This window comes from Rhinoderma darwinii, chromosome 11 (genome assembly GCF_050947455.1).
Source record: "Rhinoderma darwinii isolate aRhiDar2 chromosome 11, aRhiDar2.hap1, whole genome shotgun sequence".
NCBI lineage: Eukaryota > Metazoa > Chordata > Amphibia > Anura > Rhinodermatidae > Rhinoderma > Rhinoderma darwinii.
Window position 1 is genome coordinate 55,661,759 of NC_134697.1, and position 22,635 is coordinate 55,684,393.

Here is a 22,635-nt window from a genome sequence, read left to right on the forward strand (position 1 = left end):
GGTGAACCCAGCTTTTACAAGAGATAGTTCCAGCCATCGCCGAGTGATTTGTGCGCAATCATTTGAATCATGCAATTTTTTTTTCCTCTCAATCCAAGTCACAAAAAAATGGTGTGATTTAATTCACACGACTTCAATGAGTGCAACGGTCACTAGTATCCCGGTGTAGAAAAATCTGCAGTCAACTTCAACAAGAGGCAGCAATTGCATCACAGGTGGATTAGATCACATCCCTCAGACTTTAGATGCTGCAATTTATTGGAAGTAACCTCAAAATGCAACGGCAGATGATCATACAACTTCTTCGAGGCGATGTACACCTTTGAAAGGGATTATTTTTTTTTTTTATAAAAATGGCAGTGTTTAGTGCAACTTTATAATTGGTTTAAAAAAAATAATTTTTACTTCTTGAGATACAGCTGCTTTGTATTCTCTACACAGAGCATCTGTACCCGTCAGGTCCGCGGGTCTCCGACATGCAGGATCCACCTGTAAACTAGCACATCTAAGTTCATTACTTGGATGTGATAGGTTACAGGTGGATCCTGTTTGTCACTTAACCTGTCAGGTCCGCAGGACTGAAGGATGAGGCCTTCGCAAACTATACAGCTGCTCTGTATAGAGAATACAAAGCAGCTGTATCTCAAAAAGTAAAAATTATTTTTAATAAAAATTAATTAAAGTTGGCCTGTTTATTAAAGAAAATCCCTTTCAAAAGTGTCCATAGCCTTCAAAAACATTCAATAGATATAAAATAATCCATTCCCAGCTAATGATATATGTCTGACAGGTGTCGAAAACCAATTCACGAGTAATATCTGAGTGTTTTTACTTTATTGCAAATTTTATATAGGTTGCAAAGTGGAGACTGGACAACCCAGTGGTTTTTAAAATGCAACTAAAACAATAACTTGAGAAAATATGATGTAAACTGTGTATAGACATTTCTTTACAATTCTCCTTCCTGCGATTAGTACACTCAGGTCTGGGGAAAAAAAAAAAAAAAAGCCGCACCAAAACCTGTTGACTTCAAGAAGACCCTTTGAACACTTTGTAGTAGTGAGAGTGGATTTCGGACTAACAATGGATACCAGACACATTGCTCAGGTTGAGGAGAACATAATTGCCACAAACAACTATCTAAAGGGCAGTGAAGAAACAAAGACTCGTAAAAGAATGTCTAGGAAAATACAGAAACCTTTGCTTCAAAAGGGCACTTTTCACTTCACACAAGTGAAAAAAAAAGCAAAAAGCACAAAATGCTCATCCCTCATGGCGTCTAAACCATGCGCCAAATACATATATTAGCCAAGTTTCTACAGCAAAATCATTGTTAAAGAGCAGGCCAGCCCAAAAACTATGTTTATTGTGGACTTCTATTGTTATGATACGTGGATCAGTATTTAGTGATAAATGTAAATATCATTAAATAGATTTAAAAAAGCGAAACAAAAAAAAAAAAAAAACTCCGGACCGAGGAAAAAAACAAAGCAAATAAAACTGGGAGAGACACGGTTTTAGTTGACACGTTTCTTAAAAATAGAATGGTTTTTCTTTTGATGTGACTCATGATCAGAGGGGGGTGCCCCACAAGACTCCTGGTTGTTGCATGTGTTAATCACTGCCTTCGTGAGTCTGCCCCACACCGAGAGAGAAGTCCGTCTGGATCAGGTCCGGAGGAGTTGAACTCTGTATAATCTGGTTTTATTTGTTTTCTTGTTGTTTCAAAGGGAGTTGGAGAGGGGGAAAAAGTTTCAGTCAATATATTGTGAGAGCCAGCGGAAGCCCTCGCCATAGCCTTGCCTCTTGAGCACACTGCACATGAACACTTCCATGGGTCGAGCGTTTAGATCCTTCAGTGGCACGTTACCCTACAATGAAAAGATGGAGAAGTTACTAGAATGAAGAAAGTAGAATATTGCAATAACATTAAAGGGGATGTTTGTACAGGTCATTTAGGAATTACCCTACTCGGGACAAAAGCAGAGATCCGCATCCAGCAGACGGTGAAAACAACGGGCATCTATTTAGTTTAACAATGCTCGGCCACGTTTGAGTGGCGTTGCAGGATAAATGTATGTTTACCTTACAGATCAATATCAGCAAAACTCCCCGCAATTGGCTGCTAATAAGGGGGATCCTGAGAGTAATATATCCAGACAAAAACGTTCAAAAGGGTTGTCCAGTTGAGAAAACCCATTTTCATACACCCTATTAGGAAATATTAGGTTTCTAGAGGGGGGTTCCCTGTTCAGCATCCTCATCTCTTGGCCGGAGTGGAGAGCGGTTACAGAGTCTCTCGATCTGGAGGACCTGTCCTGTATTACAGACCCAGCATGTGAATTTAAATGGGTTCTGTGTAATGCTTAATTTCTCCTGTGGTGGCGCTGCAGGTAAATGAAACCCTAAGGGTTCTTTCACATCTCCTTTTTTTTAGTAGCAGAACAAAAAAAAACAACTAAGTGCCGGCTCCGTTGCATGACGCACACATCAGGCTTCTGTTACTTTGTCAGACAAAATTGCGTTGCATGCTACAAATGGAGCCTCCGACACAGATGTGAACAACCTAACTGCTAGGTTGATCACAGTTGATTTCTGGGGACACTGTCATTAAAGAGGCTCTGTCACCAGATTTTGCAACCCCTATCTGCTATTGCAGCAGATCGGCGCTGCAATGTAGATTACAGTAACGTTTTTATTTTTAAAAAACGAGCATTTTTGGCCAAGTTATGACCATTTTTGTAGTTATGCAAATGAGGCTTGCAAAAGTCCAAGTGGGTGTGTTTAAAAGTAAAAGTACAACTGGGCGTGTATTATGTGCGTACATCGGGGCGTTTTTACTACTTTTACTAGCTGGGCGCTCTGATGAGAAGTATCATCCACTTCTCTTCAGAACGCCCAGCTTCTGCCAGATCACGCTGTGACGTCACTCACAGGTCCTGCATCGTGTCAGACGAGCGGGGACACATCGGCACCAGAGGCTACAGATGATTCTGCAGCAGCATCGGCGTTAGCAGGTAAGTCGATGTAGCTACTTACCTGCAAACGCTGATGCTGCTGCAGAATCATCTGTAGCCTCTGGTGCCGATGTGTCCTCGCTCGTCCGACACGATGCAGGACCTGTGAGTGACGTCACAGCGTGATCTCTCGAGAACACGGCTGTGTCTGCACTGCCAGAAGCTGGGCGTTCTGAAGAGAAGTGGATGATACTTCTCATCAGAACGCCCAGCTAGTAAAAGTATTAAAAACGCCCCGATGTACGCACATAATACACGCCCACTTGGACTTTTGCAAGCTTCATTTGCATAAATACAAAAATGGTCATAACTTGGCCAAAAATGCTCGTTTTTTAAAAATAAAAACGTTACTGTAATCTACATTGCAGCGCCTATCTGCTGCAATAGCAGATAGGGGTTGCAAAATCTGGTGACAGAGCCTCTTTAAGCTTATTGTCATGGGTCCCTGCTAACAGGTAAATATTGCCAAAAGAGGAGAGCCCCTTTAATACTGTCAAAATGTAATTACTTTTCCTGTGGTTTGTCCGTAAAGTCCAAATATTTCTCTCAATTTCTCTTCGCTGATTGCCTCAGGTCTGTCGATTTTATTACCGAGGATGAGGATTGGCACATTTGATATTGTTTCATCTGTCATGAGAGCCTGAAATAATAAAACACTCACAATATTACAATGTCTGCAAATATATATTGTTCGGCAAACATTATAGCTGGCATTCACCTAACAGATCACATGGCCATGTCCGTCTCATGCACTAAATACTACTGCGATTCTACCAATGCTGTTGGTTTTATGAAGAGAATGCACGTCTTGCCTATGGCGCATAAACTCTAGTAGGCAACAATCAGTTCTGGTAAGAGAAAAGAAAAGCTAGACCCTGTGTAGGAAATCAAGCACATAAGTAAAGAACTACCAAGCTTTTGCAGCTAAAAAGATTTACATGGTATCGTTTCCCAATTGGTACACTTTTTTTTTTTTTTTGTATTTAAGGCGTACCTAACTTTTAAAATGACTTTTCAGAATAAGCGGTCATGTATGTACATGAGGAGTAACACTATTTATGGCCATTATATGACCTGTATGTGCCATTATTTAGCAGGTTTCTCCTCTGCAGTCTCTCTCTCGAATTCCCAGTTGTGTACACACACACACACACACACACACACACACACACACACACACACACACACTATTATACAACAGTAATGGCCAGTGTTTAAGAATCCAATCCAGCACTGGGATGAGATCGTAACATTTACAAGGAAGCTGCAGCATGTCTGTCTGAGTCTTTCTCACTCTGCTCCTGCTTCCCCTACCCACTCCCTAGACTTGCTTGGGCAGCATGTCTGTCATTCTCTCTGCTCCCCCTCTCCATAAACTTGTATGTGCAGCGTTGGTGTCTTTCTCTCTCTGCTCCCTCCTCCTGCTCCCACGTCCCCTCCCCATAGACACCTAATGGCAGTAACTTCACACAGAATTTGCATGGATAAAACAAGTAAATATTAACAGTAAATAAATTACAAAGTTGATCTAGATCAGGTACACGATTAAATTAGCCTAAGTGGTTTGAAATGTTAGTGTCCATTTAAATGAGTAAACGATAAAATCTTACATTGAGCTCCACTTTGGACTCCATAAGGCGTGAATGGTCTACACAGTCCACGAGAAACACGATTCCATTGATTGCTGGTAAGTAGTTCTTCCAAACACGCCGAGCTGAGACAAACAAAGATCAAAACAGGATTTCAAGTTAAAGGGAACCTGTCAGGTGATTTATACAGTCCTATCTGAGAGAAGCATATGATAAAGGGAGACGCTAAGCCCCACGATCAATAGGTTTATGTCATTTGAAGTAAATCCTGACATAACATTGAGAGGAAATGAGTCCTGCTTACCACACCCATAAACAGTGATTGACAGCATTCTGTGTATCAGTGTGTATACAGAGAAGACTGTCAATCAATATGTGGGGGCGGGGTTAGCAGGACTGTCTCTCCCAGGAGTCATGTCAGAATTTACTCAGAAAACCTGCTTCAACTAAACCTATTCATCACGAGGCTGAGCTTCTCTCCCCCTATCCTGTGCCGCTCTGAGATAGAGGATTTATGCAGCCCTATATATTATAATACATTTCTTATTTCATGAGCTTCTCAGAACGAAGGCTGGAAACGCATATGTCCGTTGTACAAAATCCACGGTGGGTCACCCGGGTCGATGGAGATATATATATATATAGCCAGAACTGCTGATAGCAGGACCTCTTTAAAGCAATTGTCTTGATTACTCCGTAAGGCTAAATGAGAGGTCCGGTCCTCTTAATCTCATAGTTGGAAAAAAAAGGACAGACAGGACAGACTAAAGGCAAAAAACCCAATGACCCAGTTGTCAATTGACTCATACTAGGAGGAAAGATTCCTTCCAGACTCCAAAAATGAACTATTATCAGAATAAATACCTGGATCAACGACCCATCTCCAGAATCTAGTACATATCTAAGTGAATAGAAAAATGCAACAATGAGAATACCCACCTTGTTCGTGCCCACCAAGGTCAAAAGTTGTGAAGGTCATTCCAGCAATCGTCAATTCTTCTGATGCTGTGGGTGAAGGTCAACAGGTTATTTTGAAAAATATACTAAAACTGAGCAACGGGTGAAAGCATAATGCCACTTGTTTTGTTTTTACCGGCGATCACCAGGCAGTAATAGTGACATGGTCAGTACGATTACAGCTATACCAAATTTATATTTTTGTTTTTTGTTTGTTTTTACTTCTTAAAAATTTGTTAAAAAAAAAAAAAAATCATTTTGCGTCATTCGAGACCCAGAACTTTTTTAATTTTCTGTCAGAGCAGTGTTCGGGCTTTTTTTTTGCAGGGCGAGTTGGTTGTAGTTTTTATTGGAAACATTATTAGGCGCAATCGGCTTTTTGATTACTTTTTATTCAATTTTGTTTGGTAGGTGAGGAGAAAAAACAAAACAGCCTTTATTTTTGGGTGGAGAGTTCACTTTGCTGGATGAATAATGTTTTACTATAAGGGTATGTGCACACGAGGGCATTACGTCCGTAATTGACGGACGTATTTCGGCCGCAAGTGCCGGTCCGAACACACTGCAGGGAGCCGGGCTCCTAGCATCATACTTATGTACAATGCTAGGAGTCCCTGCCTCGCTGCAGGACAACTGTCCCGTACTGAAAACATGATTACAGTACGGGACAGTTGTCCTGCAGCGAGGCAGGGACTCCTAGCATCGTACATAAGTATGATGCTAGGAGCCCGGCTCCCTGCACGGTGTTCGGTCCACTACTTGCGGCCGAAATACGTCCGTCAATTACGGACGTAATTAGTGTGTGTGCACACACCCTAATAGTTCGGATAGCTACGAATCTGGCAATACCAGTTGTGTATTTTTTTTTTTTATTGTTTACACTATTTTACAGAAAAAAAATGGGAGATGGGAGATTTTACACACGCATATAAATATATATATATTTTTTTTAATTATTTTTTACACACATAATGACCAAGATGGCAGACCTACAGAGACTGGTTAGTCATGTGACCACTCTATGACCACTCACAGAACAGAAAATCACATTCTGCCGGTAGCCCCTAGAAACAGACAACAGCATAGCTCCATTCCGCAGTCAGAGATGTGACCTAACTATGTAACTGCCAACTGAGCTCCCACAATGCACTGCTCCACGGAAACAGAAAACCAGCAGATTCTGTTATTTCCTTTGGACATGAATGTAGAATAAAACTATTTATTTTAAGACTAGTACAAGATATGTAAAGCAATATTTAGGCCTTGTTCACATTACGGTGTGAACTATATTCAGAGCATGCACTGGGGAAAGCTCCCTTCGCATGCAGCAAACATATCCATAGGGCACCATTCAGACGTTTATTGGCACACGCTGGAGCGGTATGCATCCGAGAAACATGCAACGTTAAAATACTATTGACACTTGTCTTAACGTTAATTCTTTATTCGTTTCCATAAACTGAACATCTTGTATTCACGTTACAAACCAGCATATCAAAACATTAACAGAAATAAACCTCCAAACCGTCTAAAGCAGGGGTCTCAAGCACGAGGCCCGCGGGCCGCATGCGGCCCCTGGGGCTGTCATCTGCGGCCCGCGGGACACAGAGCCGATAGTATCTGCTCTGCTCCGAGACTCTGGAATTCACTGACATCGCTGTCCACATATGAACAGCGATGTCTGGGGCTTCCCCAGAGCCGGAGTCCCGAGCAGAGCACTGGTGCCGGCTCTGCAGAAGCCCCAGACATCGCTGTTCATATGTGGACAGCGATGTCAGGTAATTCCACAGAGTCCAGGAGCAGAGCCGACACCAGCGCTCTGCTCCGCTCTGGGCAAGACCCCGACACACTGTCCATATATGGGCAGCGATGTCAGGGAATTCCACAGAGTCCCGGAGCAGAGCCGACACCAGCGCTCTGCTCGGGACTCCGGCTCTGGGGAAGCCCCAGACATCGCTGTTCATATGTGGACAGCGATGTCAGGGAATTCCACAGAGTCCAGCAGAGCCGACACCAGCGCTCTGCTCCGCTCTGGGCAAGACCCTGACACACTGTCCATATATGGGCAGCGATGTCAGGGAATTCCACAGAGTCCCGGAGCAGAGCCGACACCAGCGCTCTGCTCGGGACTCCGGCTCTGGGGAAGCCCCAGACATCGCTGTTCATATGTGGACAGCGATGTCAGGGAATTCCACAGAGTCCAGGAGCAAAGCCGACACCAGCGCTCTGCTCCGCTCTGGGCAAGACCCTGACAGACTGTCCACATATGAACAGCGATGTCTGGGGCTTCCCCAGAGCCGGAGTCCCGGGCAGAGCGCTAGTACAGGCTCTGCTCCGGGACTCTGTGGAATTCCCTGACATCGCTGCCCATATGTGGACAGTGTGTCAGGGTCTTCCCCATAGCGGAGTCCCAGGCAGAGCGCTAGTATAGGCTCTGCTCCGGGACGATGCGGAATTCCCTGACATATCTGCCCATATATGGACAGTGTGTCAGGGTCTACCCCAGAGCGGAGTCCCGGGCAGAGCGCTATTATCGGCTCTGCTCCGGGACTCTGGGGAAGCCTCTGACATCGCTGTCCATACATCGACAATGATGTCAGGGGCTTCCCCAGAGCAGGAGTCCCAGTGATGTCAGGGGCACAGTTGCCTTATCTACAGAGGGCACTGTGGCCTTATCTACAGAGGGCACTGTGGCCTTATCTACAGAGGGCACTGTGGCCTTATCTACAGAGGGCACTGTGGCCTTATCTACAGAGGGCACTGTGGCCTTATCTAGGGGTGTGTTGCAGCATCCACAGAGGGCACTGTGGCACTATCTAAAAAGGGGCTGCCCAATCTTGACATGTGTGCTAACTGAGCCGCCGGACTGCATTTGGCGACACTTCAACTGGAAAGCTGGATTGTTGAAATAAGCACGTGGAGAAATACCTCAAATTTTAAACCTAGCGGTATTATTATAGTAATATAGTGTTATAGTAGTTCAAATAACTAATTGATTAACAATAATTTTGTATTGTATCAAATTTGAAAGTAATGCAGCCCGTCAACTTCCCATTTTTTCTATATGCAGCCCACTTACCCGGCCGAGTTTGAGACCCCTGGTCTAAAGCAAGATAAGTACTACATAAACATATCAGCAGCCTCATGATCCATAGGGTATCAGCAGATCTTTCATCTATATATGAACCCTGCCCGATTCTCTAAACCCTTCCTTATCCGGTGTCCAGTACGTTATCAACGTGATCTCCCAAAACATCCAAGTATAGAACAGCACTAAATGCAGCGCCATGTGGAATATGGGCAGCTGCTGGCAGACACCGCATCTTTCTCAGTGCTGAATGGAACCAAAAAACTCCTTACACAGTCCTACCATAAAGAAGCCAGGGTGAGCGATCCATTCCTTATGTAAATCATAGGGAGCAAAACTATTCCCTACAAACACTGTAGAAGGCGAACTGCAGACTAAATAATGGCAGGCGGCTACACCCGACTGTCCCAATATCACATAGAGAATCAGGTTTTTCATTTAGCTAATATGCATAAATTCAAGCAAGGAAGAAGGTAGGATCCAGCGCTGGGTGCAATTAAAATGGATTTTCTGTTCCAAGTTTAATGGAATGAAATTAAAAGGAAGTCCAGTTGCATAAGGTCCTGGGTGTGTGAAAAAGTGGTGGTGCGTGTCCTCGGGGCCTACGCGTTTCGGACGACTGCCGCGTCCTTAAACTTGGCTGTAGTGATGCATAAATTCACTACCATAAAAATGGACACACCTGAACAGAGAAGGGTATTGCTTAGGTAGGTTCACATTCACCAAAAAAAACCTCTTAGGTTACCATTTCCTATTGTTTTGCGTCTACAGCTCCTATGCAAACCTCTGTCTCCATGGTAACAGACTACAAACCCTGTGTAGTCTGATCCTGCACTTAAATAGACATCCACTTGTCTCCTACTTCTTGCTAACCTACCAAATGAATCCAACAAGAAGTAGAGGAAAGATGACAGGGAGTATTACTGGAGGATCAAGCTACACATGGCTTGTTTGTACTCGGTTTCCGTGCAGATACATAGGTCTGCACAGAAGCTGTAGACAAGATTGGAGGTTTTTAAAGTCAGACTATTTGCAAAGTTGCTTCAACTTTCATCTGTAATGGATTGGAACAATAAAATTGATGGCAAAATATTACAAATCCTCGGTCTCTGCCCGGTCATGGTATTTATTGCAGCTTGTAGTCTGACAACGAGCCTGCACACCTATGAAGCTACCTGTGAACATAAGATAACCGCAGCTTAACGAGAGACATATTTCCTTTGCGATTCCAGCTACCATTGATGAGGTAGCAGCTGGGTGTGTTTTAACCAGCAAAATGCCTCAGCTGCTGCAACGCCTCTTCTAAACAAGACGGGGAGCTTCATATAATTCACTATTAGGTAACCCACTATCCACTGACATGCCAGCACATGGGAATTAGAGCCATTATTTATATGCACTTCCATGGAAATCAAGCACTGACATCTACTATACATATATATTATTGTGAAATAGATCGGATATTCTAAAGTTCTGTAAGCGGATTATAAAAGGAACAAGAAATCGGAATGCTCCCAATATTGAACCTGGTCAGAGGATGATGATTGTGAAACCAGATTATCTACTCTGGGGTCACTGCAGTTGCCCTTTTGTAGTGATTCTTTTCTCCGCCTATGACCTATAAAGCGGCTATGCCTCCCAGTTAATGTAATAAGATACATCATATGCCAAGTACAAGGCGGCAGATGAATATACACAGGACAGAACAGCTGTAGGGTTGTATATTACATACTTGGATGTAGTGTGGGGACGTGCTGGCCCAGCCGGTCATCCTTCAGCATGTGTAGCAGCGTGGTTTTACCAGCATTGTCCAAGCCTAAAAATACTAGTTTCCCAGACTTCTTGTATAATCCTGCAAGAAAGCGAACAGGTCTCAGGAGAGAGTATAGAAATGAGGAAAAGTATGCCAAGATCAACGGCCACAGGAGAAAAGGAGAAAACTTCACATTTACCTAAAAACTGCAGGACGCTGCTGAAGCCGTTATATATCCACTCAAATATGAAAGACATCTCGGAATCTGTGTCCTGAAATATGGAAGAAAGACACGGACAATTAGAGCCTGAAAGGGGCAAAGATCAGTCCAGAGACATCATTTATATCATACAGTACAGGGTTTTCCAGTTAGAACATTGACTGCCTATAACAAGTGTAGCGCTCCCTATATAATCCCCTGTAATTAGACGTCTGTGACAAAACTTAGTGATGACCACGGCCACAGCCACATAGGTTGTCACATTGCTCTTCCAGGCTCATGCAATCTAATCAGGCAGCATTGGGCTGAGTTCACACTGTTTTTGTTGCGTTTTTAACATGCATTTTGTTTTGGTAGAGAAGAGACATGGAAGTTTAATAGGAGTTCAACCAAAAACAAAACAAAAAACACACAGTGTGAACCCAGACATGTAAGAGCGATGCAGATAGAACTAGCAAAATTTGCCAATTAGGGGCCATGAAAACAGAGTTATGACACCTGTGGTAGCCATATTGGTTGTCATTTGGCTTTCATAGGAAAGGATATAACAAAGAATTTGTTAAATATTAGTATATTAAATTAGTTCAAACAGAGAACCCAAAAACGAATTGAACAAACGGATCATTTTTAGAAGAAATTATTAAGATTATAAGAAGAGCGACGCCGTTTCTGGACAGCAGCCATGTTCTCCTAACCTCATACAACCCTACATATCCCAACATTAATGAACTCTTGAAGGGTCCGAATACTGGCTCATCTTTTCTGGCTGTATTGGGAAGAATATACAGTAACGGGACGTCTGGCAATAGCATATGAAATACGTTTTACTACGGCGGCAGAATATTTAAAAATAAGGTTTGCTACTAAAACCAGTCTAAAGTAGAACGTCAAATCTGGAGGGAGCGAAGACGACGTGTGATTAAGATCCGCTCTCAGGAGAACACATGGGATCAGCTGTCAGTGTATTGCTCACCCTCCTCCATTTTGCCAGCACTGGATATCCTCCTAGACTGGTTTCTATTCATCTGCTGTATCAGAGGTTTGTACACAACAACACAAACAAGTCCGGTGATAAACAAGCATGTGTAGAATGGCCCTGACTAATGTGACACCCGCATCCTGAATATCCTCACACAGCAGAGGTCACGGGATGACACCTCCTTCACATGTCAGAAGTATTAAAATCATTTGACCTTGTCGTACCGGCTACATCTCCCCACACCCTGTAATAAACATGAATTATAGCGGTGGGACGTGGTCATTAGATCGGCAATGCCAATTGTAAAGTATTTCGTTTTAGACCAGGTCAGATGTCAGTTAGACGGGGGGGGGGGGGGGGTCTGAAAGCCTAAACCTTCACCCCTTTCCTACATACAGATATAGAGGTTATACAAGTACCTATGGGGAGCGATTCTTTGGTATTTATGTTCTTTTGAGTGGAGCTCCATTAGAGAACAGCTATGATCAGTGACTGGAGCTTAGGCTCTGTGCACACCAGGTTTTGGCCCTACGTTTATCGTGTACATTACAAAAATCTCGATGTAGATGCTAAATGAATCCATAGGGCACCACTAGTCCTAGCAAAGGACAAAAGGGAGTCTTACTGGCCTCCGTCGGGCTGGTATACGTCAGTACACCTTTTTTGAGGATGGAATAGTGTAGTAGACTCTGCTATTCCATCTCAAGAAATCCTGTAAAAAAAAACAAAAAAAAACGTGGGGATCTAAGGGTGACGTATGCCGCTGTATACATCAAAGGTACACGTTTAACATACGCGTCATGGGCTTTTACTTTAAACGGAAATCATTATAGTCTATGGGCGATGTATGCGTTAAACGGATGCCGAATCGTGGCCTCCGTCTGCCATAGACTATAATGGTATCAGTTTAACGAATACATCATGAACAGGGTCATAGGAGTTTATGACATATACGTTTAACATACACCCCTAAACTATGGTGATGGGTGCCACGGTCCGTCATAGCCTACATTTCACGCATACATCGGAAGATTTTCGCGTGGTATAGCACTGTTGTCTTGCAGCACTGGGGTCCTGGGTTCAAATCCAACCAAGGACACATCTGCATGGAGTTTGTATGTTCTCCCCGTGTTTCCTCCCACACCCCGAAAACATACCAATAGGGAATTTAGATTGTGAGCCCCAATGGGGACAGTAAAAGAGGAACTCTGTACAGCGCTGCGGAATATGTTGCCGCTATATAAGTAACTGAAATAAATAAATATATGCCAAAATGTGATATTAGTCAATGCAGCTAAGGCTCTGTGCACGAGTCTGAGGTAATCTGGAATGCACGGTTATCTCAGCCCCCTTTGCTTTATACTGCAGCTCTGCTTGGTCATATTGTCTGTTGTGTATATTTATTACAAGGATAAAATGATAAAATACAAGCAACAAACACCACCAATGAGATAATCCAATAAGCGACATATACCTGCCACAGAATCTCTGTTCTAGACATTGGCGGGGGCCTTAGTGGTCAGACCCCTACTAGAGAGGAAAGCCCCTTTAGGAATATGAGGAAGAAAGATATAAAGAATACAATACTATACATATAAAGAATAAAATGTAAATGCAAGAAGGGCTAGGATGAAAAAAGCCGCGCCACAAACCAACTTCATGCAGCGAGAGATCAGGGATAAGCTGAGCAATCACTGCGCATTGGGCATTTGCCACGGTATAAACCCACAATGTACGCCCCATCTATTGCACAACGACTAAACAGATCCAGAAAACATTAGTGGAATGTTGAACTCACATGAACAGTGTTACGACTAAACAAATATGATAGCGCTGAATGTACAGGATAGCGGACGACAGAACGTTTCAGTAAAAAGTCACGAGTAGACATGAAATATATGATCCTCTGTGGAGATGAGCGGGCCATGTGGATATTTTATCTCTTCGGAGGGTATTATTTTTCTTTCTGATCTGTATATTACAGCACTTCAAAAAAGATATACATACCAAAACTGCTTTTCAAAATTCTGCTGGTTGCCCTTGGAAACAGACAGCAGTTTATCTATACTCCACTGTCAGACATGTGGTCAAACAGCTTAGCGCTAACTAAGGCCCAGTTCATATCACGTTCATGATCAGGGTTTAGTGTGTACCCCAGGAGATTCATCGTATACGGCACGAGAAGCTTGTGATGTATACTTTAAACAGATGCCATAATAGTCTATGGGTGATGAATGCCACTGTAAGGCATCTGTCACAGTCTCTAACGGTCACCAGAGTTCCCATAGTAAGTTGCTCTCTGGTAACAGGAAACACGGATATAAATAGAGGGACAAAAGACATTATGTAACTTAAAGAGTAACTTCACTTCCATCAAACTACAGCCGTGTTAGAGACCGATAAAAAGTTTGGATCAGCGGGGGTCCAGGTGCTTAGACGCCCAGCATTGCTGAAACGGAGGTGTAGAAGCGCTCGGCTGGACGCTTTGCACCTTCGACTGTGATCAGTGATCGTTGTCAGTCTGAAGGCGGCTCTCAGACATGATGAATGTTACTTTTTAAGATCCGTACAAGATTAGTATAGCAAGAGTGTGTTACCTATAGAATGATGTCAATTGTTCAAAAGTGGAGATTTCCTGTAAAGATCAGTCACAAGTTCTCTAGTGTCCGCTCGTCAATCTACTGCTCCTTCACCATCTGTCCCGCAAGGTGTCTGTCAGGCCGCCTCAACAAAAGAGAAGTGGAGCGCCAAATGCTGGAAATATTGGTCACTCTATAGGGGGTGTTAAGCCCCTGAGTCATGATGGACACAGTCTATTAATACATTTGTGATGTGTGACTGACCCTCTCTAACAGTATTGGATTTCGTGTCAACATCACTACCGAGCTTATTTACAACGTTATCATCATCATACAATTACACAATGTTTTCATTTTGCAATGGTTTAAAGGGAACAGGTCAGTAGTTTTGAGGCCTCAAAACTGCTGTGAGCGATAAAGAGGGGGAGGGGGATTTTAAACAAAACCTTTTAGTTGCATAACCAAGAAAACAATGTTTAATTCCCCCGACGCGCCGATCAAAAGTGCCACTAAGGCAGGAATTGATGTGCAAGTGTTCCTGCGCTACACTCTGCAAGCCCCGCCCATCTGCTCTGAGTGACGGTTCTAGCCGTCTCCTGATTGGCCGCTGCCACTCAGAACAAAGGTTGGAACTTGCAACCGCTGCGTCGGGGGAATAAAATGTGGTTTCTTGGTCTGCAACTTGCATGACCAAGAAAAATGGTATGTCTAAAATGCTCCCCCTCCCCTATATCGCTCTGTCAACAGTTTTGAGGCCTAAAAACTGCTGATGGGTTCCCTTTAAAGTACAACTCTATTCACACTGACTTTGCTTCAGTTTTTACAGCCTGATCCTTTTTTTTGCCCATTCACTTGATTTTTCAATGGCTAGAACAGCGCAGTATGCTACAGCAATAGAAACCTGATGAAAATCGCAGGTATGAACAGGGCCTAATACCTACACTGCATTATTTACAGCTTGTACATCATCAGAACAAGCTCTGCTCAGCCTTTTCTTCTAGAAGGCCCAGTTCAGTTTTTTTGGTGCCAATTTTGATGTGGAAACCGCATTGGAATCAGCGCAAAAATCACTTCCCATTGATTTCAACAGGAGACAGAGGCGGTTTTTTCTCCGAGTGGCTTTTAGCCGCTTCCGGGAAGGACGCGCAGCATGGCCTTTCCTGCTGCAGTTCCGTCCGTGACTTCCCATTGAAATAAATGGGAGGCAGAAAAAGGCGTTTTTCACAGCTTTTTTTGGGCATGGTCCTCAATGGCCACTGGTGAAAAACACTGCGAAAGCAGTGGGAAAAAAAAGCACACAGGCAGGTCAAAATCGGCCCCAAAATTCCCGAAGGAATTTTAAGGCAGATTTTTTCTGCCTGCCAAATACTCTGTGTGAACATGGCCTAATATAGACTGTCATCTGGATAAAACTAACTTTGTGCATCTACATACGGAAGCGATACACTAAAACCGCAGAGCTGATAACCCAGAGCTGAAATCTGATGTGGCGCATGAACCAGGATTCAGCATCCGGTTACATTTCTTACACGCACAAAGAAAGTTTATTGTTTCCTTCACTCAATGCACTTGTCAAAGGCATTCCAGAGCCGGCCATAATGCCTCCATTTATAATGACAATCCTTTCCCCAAGATCTGATCTCAGGTGTCTGCGGGGATTGTGTGCGCACGTATGACTCATGTGTACAGCTGCTCTATTGTACGTATAGAAACGTCTACGCATCCAACAATGGCCTTATGGTCAAGTGCATAGGCGTGGAGGAGGATAGAGCAGCTATTTCAGCTTTGATTAGTGAAAGGTATAAACCCTTACCTGCAAACGCCGATGCTGCTGCAGAATCATCTGTTGCCTCTGGTGCCGATGTGTCCTCGCTCGTCCGACACGATGCAGGACCTGTGAGTGACGTCACAGCGTGATCTCTCGAGAACACGGCTGTGTCTGCACTGCCAGAAGCTGGGCGTTCTGAAGAGAAGTGGATGATACTTCTCGTCAGAGCGCCCAGCTAGTGAAAGTAGTAAAAACGCCCCGATGTACGCACATAATACACGCCCACTTGGACTTTTACTTTAAACACGCCCAGTTGTACTTTTGCAAGCCTCATTTGCATAAATACAAAAATGGTCATAACTTGGCCAAAAATGCTCGTTTTTTAAAAATAAAAACGTTACTGTAATCTACATTCCAGCGCCGATCTGCTGCAATAGGAGATAGGGGTTGCAAAATCTGGTGACAGAGCCTCTTTAAGTAACATTATATCTAGGACACCAGCGGCCTACACAGGGCATCTAAAAAAAAATAACAAAAAGTACTGATGATTTCTATGTATATGTGACATCTGCTGGTCCCGGACTACATTCCTCCTGCCATAGATGTGACACCTGCTTATCTTGGTCTACCCGTCATGCTATGGAAAGACGTCACATCTCAGTGGTGGTTTGATGTTCATCATAATCCGCGTTAGGCCTTTCACATGAGCGCATTTTACATCCGTATTCCATCCGTTTTTGCAGACCGTAGTATGTGGATAACGGATAAAAACAATACGCGCATATTTTAAAAGCTCAGAAGGCACTACTTTCATTCGTGTTCCAAAAAGAGAACGCCCATTGAGTCTATAAAGAGCGATGAAGATACGGACGTGTCCGTATGTCATCCGTTTATCAAAGGGGCCGTCTTATGTCATTGAATTCTATCCTAGTAGACAGCCCATCATTAATACAGATCTGTAATACTGACGCAATCTCATCCGTAATATGTCCGTATTACGGACATTTACCAATATGCTCGAGTGAAAGACCTAATACTGTAAAGTCTGCCTTCTCCATATCCCGGTTATAAACTCCATACTACCCGACCGTCTAAAACTACTGATAAAGCGACGACCACAAGTACAACCATTCATGCCGTAAATGCCAAGTATAACTGCTGATATGATGCCCACAAAACTGCAGACCTGAGAAACCATGCAGACCCCTCCAGGAGCCCAGCGATAAGACCCTACATACATAGACCCTCAATAGAAAATAACCCAAAAAGTTAGGAGTCCGTAGTATATTGGTTACCTGGAACTCTGAATATGTCGAGCCCAGTCTCACAATGCTTTCCTAAGAAAGTGATAAAATAAGCCAGAGTATTTGAGCTCAAAGAGGAAAGGCTCAACTTAGACCAAGCGCTCATACATGCGACTGGATGGACGTGGACTCCGAGTTGTACAGAGACACCATACGGCACAGTCTACGGGGCCCCACTGTTCCTCCAGATGCCTTCAATTTTGTACGCAGGATTTCAGTCGAATTCTTCATGAATCTGACCGAAAACAAAAATTGTGATATACTCCATCATCTGCCATATTAGAGAGATATTCTCCTTTAGAGGCACTGCTTTTAGGGGAGAATACCTCGAATATGGTGCCGACCAGGGGCATCAGAGGAACTCACAGAGTACATACAGTCTCTGCCGTGTGCAGGAGGTCGTAAGGCAAAATCACAAAATTACTCCTTTCCACAATACGGATAACCGAAGTAGAACAGATCATCTCCATGAAAAATCGGACACGCTCAGGTACGTACTGAAGACTGCGCCAATATAAGGATGCTAAGAGATTTATGGAAACATATGCAAATGGTAAATGGATAAGATGCTCATCCATTTCTTAAAGTGATTCTAAAAAACCCGTAAACTCTGTGTGCAGCTACCAATTCTCCCTGAACAACAATACTCTTAGGGGAGAGAATACTTCCATAATATGGAGCGTCATGATTTGTAAAACCAGTGATAGAGAGGTGTACAATGGGGGTGCCAGAGATACACGGATCCATATCAAACAGACTCCAAATACCACAATGTTCATAAGGAAATATTTTTCTTCTTCCTGGTGGGTTCTGTTCCCATTCATGGCAGAAAAAAACCACACAAAATACATCCCAAGACCAGTTTCAGGAGGCTGTTTTAAGGCTGCAACCCTGGGACCCTCTGCTGTTCTACTAAACCAAGCCTAGACCAACAAAACACTGTGGTGATCGGAGTTTGGATTGGTAGAACCCTGGGCTCTGAGTGTTGCAGCCATAATAAGGAAGCGAAGGCTTGGTTACAGTGAAATCGAGCTTGGTGACTGCGACAACACTTCCTGCCAAAACATCTAGAGAAGAAATCAAATATGTATACAAATTTAAAATGATTGAAAGACATGATATTTTTATTCTAACGATGGTCATTGACTAACAGCTGTCCATGGGGCCGCAGAACAAAAACCAAGCCGACAGGACACAGGGGGGGGGGGGGGATTCCACCGATTGGTAGCATATCCTAGCGATAAGCCATCAAAGACTTTGAAGGGGTATTCCGGTTACTTGAATTTGGACCTATGTCGTACATCTCTACAAAATATAGTATAAGTCTCAAATTAGTTCTAATATGCCGTTTAGCATCGTCCGGTCAGTATAAAATTACCTTTAAGTCCCCTAATCTTGTCATTTGGCCTCCGTTACTAATAGCTACGAGCTGTAGGCTCCGGTCGAGCACGCGCGTGGAGTGCATCTTTATTCTCGACGCAGATTCCAAGAGCTATTTAGGTCACGAGACTCTCTGCCTGTAACCAATGAGTGAGCAGAGAATCTCGTGAACGCGCAAACAGACGGATCTGTGCGGCGGGGCATGATGGGACATGTAGGCGATGAGGTCACGTGGTAACAGCGGCGGCGCCATGATACTTGATTAGGAAAGCACATCGCTGCTGGAGAGCAAAATGTAAGAAGGTAAGGAGGAAAAGAAGAAAAGCCACACATGTTAGATTAGTGAGGTTACAGGTGAATAAGAAGTTATTTGAAAAAAAAAAAAAAAAAAAAAAAAAGAGGTGGTAACCGGGATACCCCTTTAAAGAGGCTCTGTCACCAGATTTTGCAACCCCTATCTGCTATTGCAGCAGATAGGCGCTGCAATGTAGATTACAGTAACGTTTTTATTTTTAAAAAACGAGCATTTTTGGCCAAGTTATGACCATTTTTGTAATTATGCAAATGAGGCTTGCAAAAGTCCAAGTGGGTGTGTTTAAAAGTACAAGTCCAAGTGGGTGTGTATTATGTGCGTACATCGGGGCGTTTTTAATACTTTCACTAGCTGGGCGCTCTGATGAGAAGTAACATCCTCTTCTCTTCAGAACGCCCAGCTTGTGACAGTGCAGATCTGTGACGTCACTCACAGGTCCTGCATCGTGACGGCCACATCGGCAGCAGAGGCTACAGTTGATTCTGCAGCAGCATCAGCGTTTGCAGGTAAGATCGACTTACCTGCAAACGCTGATGCTGCTGCAGAATCAACTGTAGCCTCTGGTGCCGATGTGGCCGTCACGATGCAGGACCTGTGAGTGACGTCACAGATCTGCACTGTCAGAAGCTGGGCGTTCTGAAGAGAAGAGGATGTTACTTCTCATCAGAGCGCCCAGCTAGTGAAAGTATTAAAAACGCCCCGATGTACGCACATAATACACACCCACTTGGACTTGTACTTTTAAACACACCCACTTGGACTTTTGCAAGCCTCATTTGCATAAATACAAAAATGGTCATAACTTGGCCAAAAATGCTCGTTTTTTAAAAATAAAAACGTTACTGTAATCTACATTGCAGCGCCTATCTGCTGCAATAGCAGATAGGGGTTGCAAAATCTGGTGACAGAGCCTCTTTAAGTACCTATTGCCTGGCGCTTTACTCGAGAAGTCAAGTTGGCTCTCGAATCGGAGGCCTCATGCACACGAACGTGCCCGTAATCATGGGCCGCGATTGCGGGGGTGGCCGCCTGCTTTCTCTAGGCACGTGCTCCATAAAAACGTATGTGAGCACGGTCCGTAAACAGCAAAAGTTAGGACGTGTCCTATCTTTTGCGGTACACTACTACGGCCCGGGCACCTTCCTGTAAATAAACGGGAAGGTGTCCGTAGACAAAAGAAGTGAATGGGTCCGTAATTGCGGACCACAATTACGGGCGATTTTTACAGTTGTGTGCATGGGGCTGTAGTTAGGATTTTATTATTTTGCACCATATTGGGATGTGAACACATGTTGGGATGAGCAGACTACAGCAAAATTCAACAAATTATTCCAACGTAACGTCTGCCAAGGTATAGGCATACGTCATCCATAAGGTACATATATATCTCTATCTCATACTGCACGCCAAACGCTGCAGTGTGAATAGGGCCTTACTCATAACTTTTTTTAGCAATTGGTTTCAGAAGAGCACCCGTCACTTGCATACAACAGCGGCGTTGAATACAACCAATCTCAGAACCAAAAACATCATGAACGTTCATGGCACAGGTCACGAGTTGCGGTTCTTTCAAGGAGCTCATGGGCCTCTTATAGAAACCAGTTCACACAAAGCAGATTGTTGCGCATAGTAACCAGATTCCAAGGCAATGTAAATAATTGGACTGCTCGAGTGTGTGGTTTTGGTTTTTTTGGCACGAGGCCCAGCAGCCTCAACCTAGGTCTCTACAGATCGTAGCGAATAATTAAAAACCAGTGCAAGTCATCGGCTGGTATGAGCAGAACATAACAGAATGAACCTCACTCCCCCCCAGAGGCCAAACGAAGACAGAACTAGTAAAACAACGGTAACGAAAAAACATCATACTAAAAGGTGAACTTTTAAAGGTAGCGTATCAAAAAGCTTCGTCTTCTTCTCCAAGTGTGCAAAAAGATTTCAGTGCTTAACTTTGATTAAGAAACATCATCTCTTGAAGATCCCGGCGGTCTCGTAGGAACTCTCCGCACATTCCTGATGGTAAAGCTTCCAGGGTTAAACCCTGACCAGTCAGTGGGGTCATCCTGAAGATCAGAGGCACAACCACTGTCCATATATTATTTAATAGACACAGCTGGGACGTGGATTTTGCTGTGGGTAGCGGTTTCGATCCAGGTCATTGTCCCCAAGGACAAGGTGACGAGAGGCAACCGAGTCCTTGGAATTGGAACCAGGAGTATTGCCTTACATAAGGCAGCCGAGATCTTCAAGAGATAATATCTAGTGAACACGCAGAAGCAGCTTTCACGCGCCACTTCTGGACGTTATCCATGACGGTGATACATTTATGTATTGTTAGTGTTCCACATGAACATTGACTTCCGGAATCCATGAACCACATACATACAAGGAGATGAAGCAATATTGACACCAACATCTTCAAAGTGTAGATCTGGGGCCCTACGTACCGCAAGAGCCCGGCATCCCTGACCGAGGATGTACAAGAGGTGCCCAAGACGAGGAGAGGACACGACCGGCCACTAGGACTATCCTCTTTACAGAGGCAGAACTTATACATGACATCAAACCCACTAAACGCTTCAAGATGCCTGACCCAGAGGGGCCCGTCCTGTTGACAGGTTCCTTTGGACTGTGGCGATTATGTGACCGGCCATAGACAAACATTTATCTCGGATTAGACACAAAATAATGTGAACATCGCCCCGGGACAACGGACGCAACAACGGTCCCCATAACAAGATCATTCGGATATTCCAACTATTCTTATGTGTCAAAAAATGTGACATATGTCTAATAAATTTCCAAATATTCTGAATGATCAAAAATGATCATTTTATCACCGCGTTCACATGGATCGTCAGTGCCAGCGCTCAGGATCAGTCAAATAAGCCAATTTATGGCCCATTTGGATGTACAAGACTGTGCCAGTATCAGCCTAGGTGTCATGTACCCGGTACCAGGCTGGGATGCCCCACTCCCCCTCCTCGTCAAGGTAACGCGGCAGCTGTCTGCAGTGACCGAGACTGGGTCCCAGTGTAGTGGTAGCCACGTCCGTCAGTTCTTCTATTAGACCCAGCCCTGTTCTATGCGGCCTCCCCAGCACTTGTCTCCCCGATCATGTCCGGTTACCAACATCTCCCTCCTGCCCTAAACACGGATCACATTACCTCCTCCCGTCTCTCCGCTTCTCCCCTTTCGTACCTAGTGGCGACGGCAGCGGCGACTCCTCCTCTTCTCCCGGCCCGGGGCCTTGGACACTAGCTAGTAAAAGAGAACAGACACCGCACACCGGAAATACGTAGCAAAAAGGGCAGCCTCGACTGACAGCAGGAGGGAAAGCGGCTTCATCCGGCTACACTGCGCATGCGTGCGAGGTTTGGCTACCGCGAGACTATCGACTGGGCATGCGCTCTAGCAATAGGTATGCGTGTCACCCATCGACGCAGGCAAGCAGTGCAAGCCTGAGGCAATGCGAGAGGTTCGGCTGCGTGGCTCTTCTCGGGTCATGTGACTAAGTGATGACGTAGTGACTAGAATGTCACAGGGAGTTCCCGACCTTGTTTTTCCTGAATTCTGATAAATGAGTTTGGAAAGTGTTTGTGTCTGAGCGGCCTCACATCATTTCCACTTGTAATTTATTACAGCCAGCACCGTTCTAACAATGTGTCATGGAGTATTTCATGACCGCTTC

At 44.2% G+C, this 22,635-nt stretch overlaps 1 protein-coding gene across 2 annotated transcripts; it reads right to left on the reverse strand.

The window, feature by feature from the left end:
• Positions 1-817: 817 nt before the first annotated feature.
• Positions 818-22,270, reverse strand: SAR1A (secretion associated Ras related GTPase 1A). 2 transcript variants are annotated; one of them, XM_075841565.1, is made up of 7 exons: positions 22,146-22,270; positions 10,604-10,676; positions 10,384-10,503; positions 5,546-5,611; positions 4,628-4,731; positions 3,526-3,657; positions 818-1,871 (listed from the first exon to the last, which is right to left on the reverse strand). In XM_075841565.1, exons 2-7 carry the CDS (start codon positions 10,659-10,661, stop codon positions 1,755-1,757), a joined length of 597 nt encoding a protein of 198 aa, XP_075697680.1. In that variant the 5' UTR covers positions 10,662-10,676; positions 22,146-22,270; the 3' UTR covers positions 818-1,754. The 2 variants fall into 2 exon arrangements, with proteins under 2 accessions (XP_075697680.1, XP_075697679.1); XM_075841564.1 differs by having other exon boundaries at positions 22,112-22,270.
• Positions 22,271-22,635: the final 365 nt, after the last annotated feature.

Excerpts from the sequence above, each read along its gene's own strand:
- SAR1A (XM_075841565.1), bottom strand. The coding sequence starts at position 10,661 with ATGTCTTTCATATTTGAGTGGATATATAACGGCTTCAGCAGCGTCCTG. Across the intron at positions 10,504-10,603 it reads CAGCGTCCTGCAGTTTTTAG|GATTATACAAGAAGTCTGGG; the intron begins GTAAATGTGAAG and ends GCTTTCTTGCAG. Across the intron at positions 1,872-3,525 it reads ACGGACAAACCACAGGAAAA|GGTAACGTGCCACTGAAGGA; the intron begins GTAATTACATTT and ends TTTTCATTGTAG.